Below are 14651 nucleotides of genomic sequence, written 5' to 3'. Positions count from 1 at the left end.
GTTAGCATTAAAACCATACAGGTCTATTTGTTGATACAATTTCCAGCCACTTAGATTAAATTATAGAATAATTTATTTAGATTAGATATCAGTTTACATCAGGGGTGGCAAACATAAGGCCCATGGGCCAAAACCGGCCCACCAAATGGTCCAAACTGGCCCATGGGATAAATTTGTGAAATGCAAAAATTACTCTGAAGAAAATGACAGAAACTGACATTTTCAGCAAAATTCAGCCTTAATTTCCTGAGGGTTCTGCCCAAGGGATTGATGACATTATATCTAAATAATATATCATTAACTGAACATTATGACCACTGTTGTTTTTCAAACTATCAACTGGATGTAAAACCACTCACCCTTTATTAGAACATGTGAATTTTTGAAATGCAAAAAATATAATATTAACAATCATGGATGTCAATATGATCTAAAGTGGGTCAGACCAATAAAATACTATCATAATAAACTATAAACCATGACAACTCCACATTTTATTTAAGTGTAAAAAAAAAACTTGTTTTAAACTATGCTTTTCTGTCATTTTTATTACATATATATATATTTTTTGTGTTTGTCCTGTGTAATATTAATGTGTTATTATGAACTCCAAATTTTCCTCTTTGTTTTAGTGTCAGAAAGTTAAATGAAAACTTTATTTACAAACTATCCTTTAACAAAAATGTGAATAGCCTGAACAAATATGAACAACCTGAAATGTCTTAAGAGAATTAAGGAATTGTACCAATATTCTGCCTGTTGTATTTGTAGATCCACTATGATCTGTATGTTATAATGTGCATGTGTAAATGACAAACTTAGGCAGAATATTGTTAAAATTACACCTAATTTTCTTACGAAATTTCAGGTTGTTCATGTTTTTCATAGTTCTTTTAATGACAGTTTGTAATTGTAAACATTTTCATGTAATTTTAGTTTTTACACTGAAACCAAGAGGAAAATTTGGAGTTCATCATAACACATAGAAAAAAATCGTTCTTTGGTGAATTCATTGGTTAATATTGTACAGAACAAACACAACAAAAGAAAAGTCATGTAAAAATTACAGGAAAGCAAACCATTTTAACACTAAAACAAAGAAAAATGTGGAGTTGTCATTGTTTGTAGGTTATTACGACAGTATTTTAATGAATAAATACAAATAACATGAAATATCTTAAGAAAAGTCAGTATAATTGTACCAATACTCTGTTATTAAATGTTTTGTGTATCTGTAGATCCTCTGTGATCTGTAAGGTGTAATGCGCATGTGTAAATGATAAACTGAGGTAGAATGTTCCTGAAATAATGATTGTAAAGAGATCATTCTGTATAATGAGTACTTTAGTTTGTTGATGATGTACTTGTACAGGAGTATTTTTCACTTCTTAGTGGAAATAACACTGAGGTGAAACTGGTCAGGATCATGTGCCAGGCCTCTTACTCCAGTGCTGTTGTTGCTTTCCCAATAATATCACTTCATCATCCATCATTTCCTGCATCCTCACATATTTTCTGAAATTAAATCCATCTCTGCAGAAAAACCCACTCCCTCTGTCTGTCCGTGCGTCCGTTTGTGTTGGACAGGAGGCAGAATGGGTCTGACACGAGTTAAAAGAAATTGTTTGGGTTATTTTTCCTTTTATACACTTTGTTTTCATTCGAGTGAACCCACAGCAACTCCCAGAAAGGACTCGGCAATGTTTGCTTGTTCTCTCTGTGTGAGCAACTCTGCGCGTCAGGGGTGGACGTGATATTTCAAACAGCACATCAGTGCGTTTATGTATTGGGTGCCCGGAAATTTTTCCAAATAAACACAGCTTGATTCGACCTGGGTGGGCAGACTTATCAAGCGACTAATTCTATAAACAGATGAGGGAATAACCCGGCACCTCATTGGTTGCTGAGCGGAGGTGGGGGGGGGGCATGAGGGACTTTCAGCGCAATGAAATTTTAATTAATGTGGGTGGGCTGAGAACACCGCCGACTGTTTATGATGGACAATTTATTTCCCAGTGCAAAGTCAACATAACACAGCAAAACCTACAACAATTATTAACATTTTTGTGCGGGGCTCATGAGGCTGGGGAGTCAGTCGGAGGAGGAGAGGAGCTCCGGGCGCAACTTTCCCGGGGATACACCGCATCTGGCCCGGCGTCATGGCGCTCTACCACGGCCGTCTCGGAGTGCCGTCCTCGGCTCTGAGTCTTTCCGGACCCCCGCTCATCTACCTGTACGGGGGGGACACCGGCGGGGTGGTGCCGGCAGCTCTGGGCTTCGTCCCCGCCCGTCAGGAGCCTCCTCAGAAGCCTCCCTACAGCTACATCGCGCTCATCGCCATGGCCATCAAGAGCGCACCGGAGCAGCGCGCAACGCTCAGCGGCATCTACCAGTTCATCATGGACCGGTTCCCGTTTTATCACGACAACAAGCAGGGCTGGCAGAACTCCATCCGACACAACCTGTCCCTGAACGACTGCTTCATCAAAGTGCCCAGAGAGAAGGGGCGTCCCGGTAAAGGCAGCTACTGGACCCTGGACACCAAATGCCTGGACATGTTTGAGAACGGAAACTACCGGCGGAGGAAGAGAAAAGCCAAGAGCCAGCTGGACGCACCGGACTCAAAAGGCACCGGACACAAGCGCGTAAAGGGCCCGGGGCCATCCAGGGACCCTCAGCCCAAGACGCATGACGCAGAGGCGGTGGGCGCACCGGGGGAGTCGGACCCCAAACCCGTTCTGGTCGAGTTCAACCACGCGGATCAGCAGCAGAACCCCCCCCAACAGAGACTAAAAGTGTCCCCGAACCAGGACAACCCCGGGTCCGCGGCTCCACAACCGGACCAGACCGGACCGTGGATGGACGGTGCGCATCCTCCAGACCCGGAGGAGAGGAGACCACCGGCCACCGGCAGAGACCGGGGTCCGCTGTGCGCCGTCGCCCACTCAGGAAACACCAATTTGACTGTGGACAGACCTAAAGTAACCGTTCCGAGCCGGGATAAAGCGAAAGGGTTTAGCATTGAGAGCATCTTGTCGAAAAGTGAAGACGACATGCGCAGCGGGATCCTCGGTTTGGCGGCGGACACGTGCGCGGAGGGTCCGGCTTTCGGTCCGTCGGTGGTCCTGGGCGCGCGTCCGCATCAGCTGTACCACATGGGCTTCCCTCTGTGCTCGTACCTGTCCCTCAGCTACCAAGACAAGGCTCTGCACTTTAAATGACCGCAGTCCATGGGCTCCAGTCCCTCTGTCTGACAGCAGGTGCAGACGGGTCCGGGTTCACATGTGTGGGCTCTTAACGAGTAGAACCAGGTGACAAACCCTCTGTTACAAACGGGGATTCTCCTTCTATTAATTAGTGAAATGAAGTACAACACTAAAACATGTTCCATAATTTTGCATTTGATCCATTTTTAGATCAAAATAGTTCCACTCTGCGCTTTACTTTTTATGACACAGGGCTACGGGAGGTCAAATGGGACAAAAAATTAACTCATATGGGACATTTTCCTCAGATTTCTAGACTATTAAACACCATGAAAACAAGAATTTTAGCAAGATGTGCATGCGTTTATGTTTCTCTGTGCGCACTCTGCCTATTCTAGTCATTTCAGCAATTTTCATGAGCTGTGTCCCAGTTCTAACGACCTGAACAATTGCAAACTAATCTGACCCGAGTGGCTGAAAGATGATTTTAAAGGTGAAGTGCACAGACAACCATGAGTATAGTCATTCCGATGGAAATAAATGTGCTTGGTTAAGGATTTTTGCAGCATCAGTGCAATAACATGTATGTTTTTTCAGAGCCACAGATGTAAAGTTTGATTTTTCCCATTTCACGTGAACATGTCATCGCAGTGAAGTCTGGACTCTTGATGCGTTTTTTTTTTTTTTTTTTTTTGCGCTTTTCCTTTCTCTGCAACATATTCGCAGCTCTGAACTGTTCCGATTTGTGGTGTTTTTCTGGATCACCTCTCACCTGACTTCTTGTATTTAGCTTTACATGACCAGTTACTGTTTTGCTCTTTATTCCAGTCTCCATCCTCTGCGCATTCATGCTTACACGGTGACGCAGCTTCTCTTTTGGATCCATTTTTACGCATGCGTAAATGTCAAGTTGGTGTCAAGTCCTGACCTTAACGCAAAAGACTCTGAAGCTGTAAAGATGTTGTACATTTTGCTCATGTATTTGTCTTATTATACCTGAGAACACACTTCCTCTGCTTGTATTTCTTTCAGTGAATCGGTCTGTATTTCAGTGTGGTTGAATGAATGTCAGGACTGGTCTGGAACTCTGGAAACACAGTACAACATTTGGATTATACTGTATGTTTAGCACTAAAACATTAATAAATAAAGTCTAGTTTGGTAATAAAATGGCACAACTGTTTATTTCTACGAACTAGAATCCGTGGGAGTGCAGGAAATGAAATGTCAGGTTATTATTTATTCTGTTTTCTGTGACTGTGTATTAGACGTATCAGGCTTCAGGGACACAAATAGCAAAAGGAAACAGAAGCAGAACAATAACAACATGGATCAAAGGCATATTATTGTTTCTGACGGTGGAGTTTCAGTGGGATATAAAAAGCCTGCGTGGATCATGTTTAATATTGTTTCATACACAGACACCGCAGTTAAGTGCATTAATACAAATAGAGTCACTTTAACTTGAATTTATGTCCATTTTCTGCAGCTTCATCCTTCTACTCGATGACAAATCAGATGTAAATGTTATAATTTAACAGCTTTAGTCCCTTTAAATGTTTACAAAAGCACAGATTTCCAAATGTGTCGACTGTGATGACGTGATTCCCATATGATTCTCTTCTCTCTTTAACAAAATTCTTCGATTCTCTTGATAAATCTTGAAGGAAATATTGATGTTTATAAACTATATGGACATAAATATTGGGACACATCATGTCTACAGCTGTAAAATGTCCTGTTCATGAGGATTTGAGATAAAAACATCAATATTTTCTCAAAGTTTAATATTAGATTTTTCTTCCTCAGTGTGATGTGAAGAAAGTAGATGGTTAGTTGTGGCAGAAAATTATTATTTACAGTCAGAGAATGAAAAATGTTGTAGAAATTTGGAGTCAGAACATTTAAAATCATAGTCATGGATAAAAAAATTTGTAAAAAGTCAGTGTTAAGAGAAATTAACTCATAAAGACCCAAACAGCCACTGGTGACCAAAGTCATCTACTGATGTAAACTGTTTAATATCCACAGATCCATTAATCCTATCAATACATATAAATAATTGGTGTAAAAAACAGTTCATCTTTTCATGGTCATCAGATATGACCCATCTGGACGTTCAGAGGCTCCGTAGTTACCATGGAAACACCGTCATCTTCTACAACATTGATATACCAGTAAAACCCATGGAATTGGATCAATGACAGTAAATGGAGACGCTTGTTTTATGTTCAATTAATGATGTATTTTTGCTGAAAAGTCACTTTTACTTCAGTTTTTCCTGTTTCTGATGTAATAAAACACAACTTTAATGTTAGCTTTTATGAACATCTGTATGATCAGAAAATTACTTGTAGGAAAATACCTGATTTACACTGAAAAAACACAAAATACAGAGGACAATTTTATAATAAATGGTGATAAATCAGTTAAGTATGATTGAATAGATAGAAAAATTGATTTGGGAACTGCCATAGAAGAAGCACTGGGTCCTTATGGGTTAAATTAAAACCATCTGAGTCATTTTGGAAACAAAGATAACAATTTAACCCAAACTAACCAATGCAATGATATTTATCCGAATATAAAACTATATTATAACATTAGTCATTATTGTTTTGTATCCCAGACCCCTGTTAGAAAAGAAATACCTGAATTCAATGTGTCCACATACTTTTGTCCACATAGTGTAGTTGTCATAGGTCAGTGATGCAACAAATATATAATGATCTAACAGAAAATGATGCATCACTGTGGATTAAACTTCCAAAAATACTTCACATGAGCTCAGCAGCAGTAAAATGAACCCAAAACATGGTTTAATTGAACTGTTTTTCACATTTTGTCAGTGAATGCAGACCAGTTTACTTTAACAATGTTTATTATTAAACTTTATCAGAGCGATTTGATATAAGTACACTGTAAAAAAAAAAAAAAAATGTTGTTTTTACGGAAAAAAATGGCAGCCATGGTTACCAGAACAATACTGTAAAAAACACATCAAACCGTAAACATATTTACAGAGTAACATGTAGATTAATCATTTTAAACATGTATATTTAACCAGTAAATGGACTGCAATTAAATAGTGCATTTTATACACCTTCATGGTGCCCAAAGTGTGTCACAAAGCCACCAGGTCGTACTCTGAGCAACTGAGGGTTCAGTGTCTTGTAAGGACATTTCAACATGCGGTCAGTTGGAGCCAGGATTTGAACCACCAACCCTTGGTCACTGGACAACCCACTCTACCAGCCATAGACGCCTGTTAATTTACATGTTTAAAATGTTAAGTTGTTAAATGTTTACTTTTTTATTACTCTATTACAAAAAAAAAATGTTAAATTGTTAAATGTTTACTTTTTTATTACTCTATTACAAAAAAAAAAAAAAAAAAAAAGCAAATAGGCCATTATTCCAACATTGTGGTTTTGCAATTTAACCTCCTGAGACCCAGCAATGCCTTTCTGTCCTCTGTAAGGGACAAGAGTTTTACAGCTTTATTAAAAAAAAAAAAATGCCGTAAACTGCAAAGGACGTTCCATTAAAAATAAATAAATAAATAAATAAATCTGAAAAAAACTGTTGCATCATGTTGTTCCCAATCAAGACAATTATTTAATGTAAAAAAACAAAAAAACAAAAAACAAAAAACAAAAACAAAGCCAAAACGTTTCCTTTCCTGGGTCTCAGGAGGTTAAAAGGCACCACATTGTTTTTCAATTTACAGTTTTATTTTCTCAAAACAATAGAAATGCATAATTTCCACATGCAAGTCTGGTTTTATTAACATACTCTTCCTGTAAAAACTACAGCTATGTATATGATTTAATCGTTAACATAAAAATCTTTTCAAATAAACAACTTTGCATTGTATTTTCACTTCCAGTTTTTTTATGTTGCAATATTACAAGTACTTGGTGTTAATCTACAGTCATTTTTTACAGTGTAGAGTACATGTTCTGAGGTCAGCTGTAAAATGATGCCTGTTTTTTATTTGATCAGATTGAGTCTGACTTCAGGAGACACAGGGGCTGATTCAGGCTTTAGAACCAAACATGGATAAACACAGTTGGACCGCTGTGACGCTGACGTGATGCATCCGCTAGAAAAGTGAAACAGCATCGACAGCATCTGGTCTGTGATGTGGATCCGAGGGTTCGCCACATCTGAGGGGCTTCGTAATGACTTCTACGTGTCACTCTACAGACGGTTTCCCAAATGTTTTCTTTTGTGTTGTCGTGTGACTAAATCTGGACTGTCCACTGCTCTCAGCTGCAAAACGTGGCACAGTCCAGTCCACACCACATCATTTCACCACAGAATTTATTTAAAGTCTGTGACTAAATATTCTGCATTCACACACTGTTCGATCAGCACCTGAAGCCCATTTACTGTTCTCATCCTGAAGGGTCGACTCTGCACCAGCTGAGTCAAACCCATTTTAGTTCAGGGGTCATATGACAGTAACCAGTAAAATAACAACCAACAAAATAATACCATCATACGCCCTTCACTTAGACAGGATTAGATACACACTTCACCACAAATGAGGAGAATTTGAAAAGATGTTGAAACCAGTGAAAGGGTCGGACAGTTCAGATCCACTACATAAGCAGTAGTCCACAGAGTAGCACTACACTGATGGAGAGGGGGATGGGGGGGGGGGGGGTTGGGGGGGGTTGGGGGGGGTGTCAGATTGTGTTTTTGTTTTTCTGTCCCCTTTTTTCTTTCTTCTTTCTTTCTTTTTTCCCCCTCACTTTATTAATATTGTTTTCTTTTCCATTGTGCAATATTTCCTTTTTATCTTTACTATTTATTTATTTTAGTGCAGTTTTTAATATTTTATCATATACATGGGTTGTTTTTAGTTGGTGTTTTTAAGATTTTTTTCTGTGTTTTTATTTTGTGCTGTGCATTTTGCTATTTCGTTCTGTAACAGCATCTGGGATGTTCTTATTGAATGACAATTAATAAATCTGAATCTTTTCATTTCTGATTGTGTGTTTGTCATGTTGATATAAAAATGAAGCACAACGTTCCAGTCAGGGGATCTCAAGTCTGTACTATGAAAAGGTTTTGTAATCAAAAAAATATCTGAAACAAAAAAAAAATACTATAATAACCTATAAATGTCAATGTAAAGGGCAGATCAGACGAGACGACCCACTGAATTTAAGCATATTATTAAGCGGAGGAAAAGTAAAGGGCCAGCGCTCCAAACCACCTTTCTGGTGTCATTACTCAGAAATAGGGTTGAAGATGGACCTGTGGAGTTGAATGAACGGAGAATTCAGACCCAAGCAGAGCATTTACAGTTTATGGAGACCACATGTTAGAAAATGAAGAATTCCATTAAAAAAAGCTAAATATCGCTCCTTTAAGTCATTGAACTGTGCCCAGTATCATTCCATTCTCCAAACCCACATGCTCCTTCTGCACATGCTCAGTTCCACAGAGATCCAAACTGGATGTTTCAGCAAATAATGAAATGTATCCAGGACGTGACATGATGAAACTGTTGATGATTTAATTTGGTTATTTTTGCTTGTTAATAATAAGCAAAAAAAAAAAAGAAATGTGTTTGTCTGATGCAAACACACCTTTAGAAACAAAACAAAACAAACAAACAAAAAAAACGCAAATATTTCATGATAATATTTGAGACTGTGCAAAATGTTGAAAACTTTTTCCCACTACTGTATAAGAGGAACCTTAGATATCTCTTAAAATCTCTATCAACAGTTTATGGAGACCACAGGGAAATGTTTGAAAATGCATAATTCCATTTAAAAAAACAAAATATAATATCACTCCTTTAAGTCATTGAACTGTGCGCAGTATCATTCCATTCTCCAAACCCACATGCTCCTTCTGCACACGCTCAGTTCCACAGAGGTCAAAACTGAATGTTTCAGCAGATAATGAAACATATCGAGGACATGACATGATGAAACTATCAGTGATTGAATTTGGTTATTTTTGCTTGTTAATACTATGCAAAAAAAAAAAAAAAGAATTTGTTTGTGTCTGTCTGATGCAAACACACCTTTAGAAAAAAAAAAAAAAAAAAGCAAATATTTCATGATAATATTTGAGATTGTGTAAAATGTTGAAAACTTTTTCCCACTACTGTATAAGAGGAACCTTAGTTATCTCTTAAAATCTTGATAAGGGTCAAAATACGGTATTTGAAATTTCTCTGATGGGACATTTTAGAGACAATTTGACAGATTAGTGTTGCTAAATGACCCACGTTTTTACTTTTAAATTTATTTTTGCTTCAGTTGGACCATAAGGAATTATCCAAAACAAGGAGCCGCTTTATATTGAAATAAATGTTGGAATGGTAATCAATTAAAGTTCGCTCTCTGACGGGACATTACTGTGTTTTGACCCATGAACAGTTTATGTGGACCACAGGGAAATGTTGGAAAATGCATAATTCCATTAAAAAAACAAACACAAAACAAAACAAAAAATCACCTCTTTAAAGAAAAGACGTTCACAAAAAAATATTCAATTACATATTATTTTTCATGCTAAAAGAGGAATAGAAACACTGAGGAAAGAAATCTTGAATGAGGTTGTCATAATTCATGTATGAAAGGGTTAAAAGTATCAGTTGCACAATTATATCATTTCCTCTTATGGTATTTGATGCAAGGTTATTATCATTAATGAAAACTAAAGAAATGATGAAAACTAGAAATGTAAAAATATTTTCATTAACTGAAATGAATAAAAACTATAATTAAAATAAAAAAAAAAAAAAAGATAACTAACTGAAACTGTATTGTATGCTTACAAAACGAACTAAAACGTATAAAAATTATGGATAAAATTCCCTTAGTTTTCATCTTTGTCAATGTTGGATTGATTTGAAATCGATTCATTTCCCCTCAAGCAATTTTAGCTGCTGGCACCATATGATATTTAACAGTCTGTCACTGGTCGTCACTTGTGATTTCCAGTTGTCTTCTGGTCCCCACTCTACCTGGAAACATGGAGACTAAAGCAGCAGAGTCCTGTACCGGATTTATTTGAGTTCGACGGCGAAGAAGATTAAAGAACTTAAAAAACCCTAAAACTAAACTAAAACTAAGCATTTAGAAAATAACAAAAAACTAATACAAACTAGCAAACCTGCTCTAAAAACTAATTAAAACTAGAGCTGCAACCAGTTAATCGATTAGGTGCTTGAAGCGAATGCAAAAACTCATGTTTCAATCAATCGAGTCGAATTGATTGAAGGGAAATATTCTATTGCAGTTTTCCTGAACTGAAGCTTCTTTGTGCGTCACAATAAGCGTCCGTGTGAAACACAACAGTGGAACCAAAGTTTAACAGCAGAGAAATGAAGGAAACAAAGCTTTGATTCAGGAGAATTGTGGTTGAAATTGATTTTTTGGATCACTTTGAGTCGATTAATTGGTTGCAGCTCTAATTACAACCAATCAATTAAACGCTGTAACAAAAAAATTAAAAATTATTAAAGAACGGACAGGACTGAAAAAACACCATCCGATCATTTTAAGCACCCAATCAAAATGACTGAACGGTGATACGTCCTACAACCTGTGGCTGTGATATGTCCCAGTATTTGTGTCTATACCAGGGCTGTCAAACTCATTTTAGCTCAGGGGCCACATTAAGCCAAATTTGATCTGAAGTGGGCCGGACCAGTAAAATAGTAACATAATAATATATAAATAATGTCAACTCCAAATTTTCTTCTATGTTTTAGAGTGAAAAACGTAAAATTATGTGATGACAATGTTTGCATCTACCAACTATCCTTTAAAACAATGTGAATAACATGAACAAACTGAAATTCTTAAGAAAACTAAGTGCAATTTTAACAATATTACATCTCAGTTTATCATTTACACACGTAAATTACAACTTACAGATCACAGTGGATCAACTACCACACAAAACATTTCATAAAGAGGCCGAATATTGGTAAACTTACACTTCAGATATTTCAAATTTTTCATATTTGTTCAGGTTATTTGTGTTTTTTTGTGAAATGATAGTTTGTTTTAGTGTAAATACAGTAAAATTACATAAAAATGTTTACACTTAGAAGAGAAACATTTGGAGTTGTGAGTATTTATAGGTTATTATTGTAGTATTTAACTGATCCGACCCACTTGAGATTAAATTGGTCTGTATGTGGAACCTGAACTAAAATGGTTCATATCTTCAGTGCAATTTTTACATTTCATAAATTAATCCTATGGGCCGGACTGGACCCTTTGGCGGGCTGGATTTGGCCCCTGGACCACATGTTTGACACCTGTGGTATATACAGTATATATACACAGGTGAATCTCAATAATTTAGAATATCATCAAAAAGTTGTTTAATTTCAGTAGTTCAATTCAAAAAGTGCTATACATTTCATACATTTCTGTGTTGAAAAACCTGTTTTTTTTATTGGTCTTAGGTAATTTTGTAATTTTCTGTGATATTGAATTTTGGGTTGTCATTAGCTGACTAACTGAATCAGAGAAAAAAAAAGTTGAAACTAAATAAAACTAAACTATAATGAAAAATCCAAAAGTATTAGAACCTTGCTGTGATGGTATTAAACGTCCTAAATGACCGTCTCGTTGCGTCGCTGTCGAATCAATGACACCTGCATGAAATCAGAGAGTTCCTCTGACAGCATCAGTGCAAACACAGAGCAGCCATGTCTAAATATAGGCCTATAGCTTCTTCCACACATGCAGGTCTGAAGAACGCTCCACGCTGCAGAGCCGGCGCTGTGCAAATCAGGAATGTTTGTTGAAATAAATAAACTTCCCCACATTTGAGGAGAGGAACTCACAATCACAAGCATTTCCTGTGTATAGGATTCTTTTGGTCAGACGTGTAAATAAAACATGATGAAAACCTCAGAGGGGGAAAAGAACGGAGGGGTGGAAAGAAAATAAGTGTGAGGTATGGCTTTGACTCGCTGCTGCTCCGGTTGGGATTGGGTTGATTTTCTTATTAAACACAGAATCTGCTATAATTGGCTCGGCCGGCGCTCGTACTCCACTGATCTCCAAAGTCTTCTCTAAGCAAAGGGAACGAATAAATGCTGGTTATTATGGGACGGTCTGTGTGAGTATGAACTGTAAAAGATCCTCATGAGAAAGCAGCTCAGACAAAAGGGAAATCCACTCAGGCTTATTTGTTATCTCAGAAAACAAACTGTGGAGGCGGGTTGTGGTTGGAGCATCCAGCTGAAGCCCTGGTCTGAACCGTGGACCAGGACTGATGTGGATTTGATGTCCCTCCTCTGGTTTTACAGCCAGGAGGGAGAATATTAGAAGATATTTACTTCTATCAATACTCAGTAATGTTATTTTTGTTGATTATTTGCCTGTTTGAAGCTTTTTCCTCTGTAAAGGCTGTTAATTTGACTCATAAAGACCCAGTGCTACTTTTGTGTCAGTTCCCAAATGAATTTTTCTCGACAGTTGCGGAAAAAATTATTATTAGACCATCAAAAGTCATAAAAAAACAATGGTTATGTAATCCAGTACTAACTCCTGTGTGTATCATGTGACTAAAACAGACAAAAGAAAACATGGAATGTCTAAAAGCTCTGTTTTTGTCAGTCCAATGCCATAGATATTGATGGAAGAACTGAAGGGATTTTGGTTATTATCAAGAAAACATGTTAAATGGATAGATATCAGCTCTGAAATTAAACTACTATGAGCTATTTTTGTTGTCTTCATTATATTTGTCCAAACAAATGGACCTTTAGTTGGACCAGGCATTAAAATGAACAAGAAATTGAAGAAAACAAGGGGTGGTCTAAGAATTTTTTTCGTGACTGTATATTTAACTATTCTTAAGTGGTTTACCACCATTTATTATATTATTATCCTCTGTATTTTACATTTTTCAGTGTAAATCATGCACTTTCCTACATTTAATTAACTGATCATGTAGATGTTCATAAAAGCTCTGATTAAAGTTGAGGGTTATTATATCAAAAACAGAGAAAACGGAGGAAAAACTGACTTTTTCAGCAAAGATATCAATCAATAACTGAACATAAACCCAGTGTGTCCATCCACTGTCACTGATTCAACTCCATGGGATTTACTGGTGAATCAATGTTGTAGAAGATGACAGTGTTTCCATGGCAACTACTGAGCCTCTGAACGTCCAAATGGGTCATATCTGATGACCATGAAAAGATGAAGAACTGTATTTTACACCAATTATTTACATGTATTGACAGGATTAGTGGATCAGCAGATTGATTATTTTACTTGATTTGTTCATTTTTGTTAATTTTGTTTACCATTTTGCTAATTTTTCTACATTTGGATTGTTTTATCCATTATTATTTGATATGATGATTATTTTGTTCATTTGGGTGCTTATTTCATGTTTTGTTAAATTCTGTTATTGTTTTATTCATTTTGTGATATGTTAATTTTTGTTCATTAGTTTTGTTGATCGTTTTGTTTGATTTGTTGATTATTTTGTTAATTTTTTTGTGAAATTTGTTGACTATTTTGCTAATTTCTATATATTTAACCCATAAAGACCCAGTGCTTCTTTTGTGGCAGCTCCCAAATGAATTTTCCTCCAGATTTAACCTTTCTTAAATGATTTATCACCATTTATTATAATATTATCCTCTTTATTTTGCATTTTTTTTTGGTGAAAATCATGTTTTCCCCTTTAATTAATTTCCCAATCATGCAGATGTTCATGGAAGCTCAGATTAAAATTGAGGGATACTATGTTAAAAAGCAAAGAAAACTGAAAAAAAGAGACTTTTTAATCAAAGATATCAATAACTGAACACAAAAATAAGCATCTACAACCACTGCCATTGATCTAATTCCATGGGTTTTACTGGTGAATCAGTGTTGTAGAAGATGATGGTGTTTCCACGGTAACTACAGAGCTTTTGAACATCTAAATGGGTCATATCTGATGACCATGAAAAGATGAAGAACTGTATTTTACACCAATTATTTACATGGATTGATAAGATTAGTGAATTTTGTTAATGATTTTGCTCATTTTTCTACATTTGGTTTGTTTTATTCATTATTGTTGTTTGATTTGTTGATTATTTTGTTCATTTCAGTGATAAATTTATTTTTGTTAAACTCATTTTGTGATTCGTTAATTTTTGTTCATTAGTTTTGTTGATATTTTGTTGATTATTTTGCTTGATTTGTCCATTATTTTCTTCATTTTGTTGATTATTTTGTTCATTTTTGTTCACTTTGTTCATTATTTTGTTCATTTTTGTGAAAATTGTCAACTATTTTGCTAATTTCTATATATTTTTAAATTGTTATTATTGTTGGGGTTTTTTTTCTTCTTTTTTCTCTTCCTCTGGCGGGAAGGTCATTGTTTCGGTGGAGCTGTGATCATTTATGTATTTAAGATTAGAATAATTTCAGGAGATTGAAG

General features: G+C 36.3%; 1 protein-coding gene across 1 annotated transcript; it reads left to right on the top strand.

Annotated features, from left to right (window-relative positions):
• Positions 1-1992: 1992 nt before the first annotated feature.
• Positions 1993-3487, top strand: foxl1 (forkhead box L1). Its single transcript, XM_030135690.1, has one exon. It carries the CDS (start codon positions 2160-2162, stop codon positions 3219-3221), a length of 1062 nt encoding a protein of 353 aa, XP_029991550.1. The 5' UTR covers positions 1993-2159; the 3' UTR covers positions 3222-3487.
• Positions 3488-14651: the final 11164 nt, after the last annotated feature.

Source organism: Sphaeramia orbicularis, chromosome 6 (genome assembly GCF_902148855.1).
Source record: "Sphaeramia orbicularis chromosome 6, fSphaOr1.1, whole genome shotgun sequence".
In the NCBI taxonomy this organism is placed as follows: domain Eukaryota; kingdom Metazoa; phylum Chordata; class Actinopteri; order Kurtiformes; family Apogonidae; genus Sphaeramia; species Sphaeramia orbicularis.
Note: the sequence above shows the minus strand (reverse complement) of the source record. Positions and strands in the feature narration are given on the sequence as shown.

What these genes read in the sequence shown, in the direction of transcription:
- foxl1 (XM_030135690.1), top strand. Translation starts at nt 2,160, where the DNA reads ATGGCGCTCTACCACGGCCGTCTCGGAGTGCCGTCCTCGGCTCTGAGT.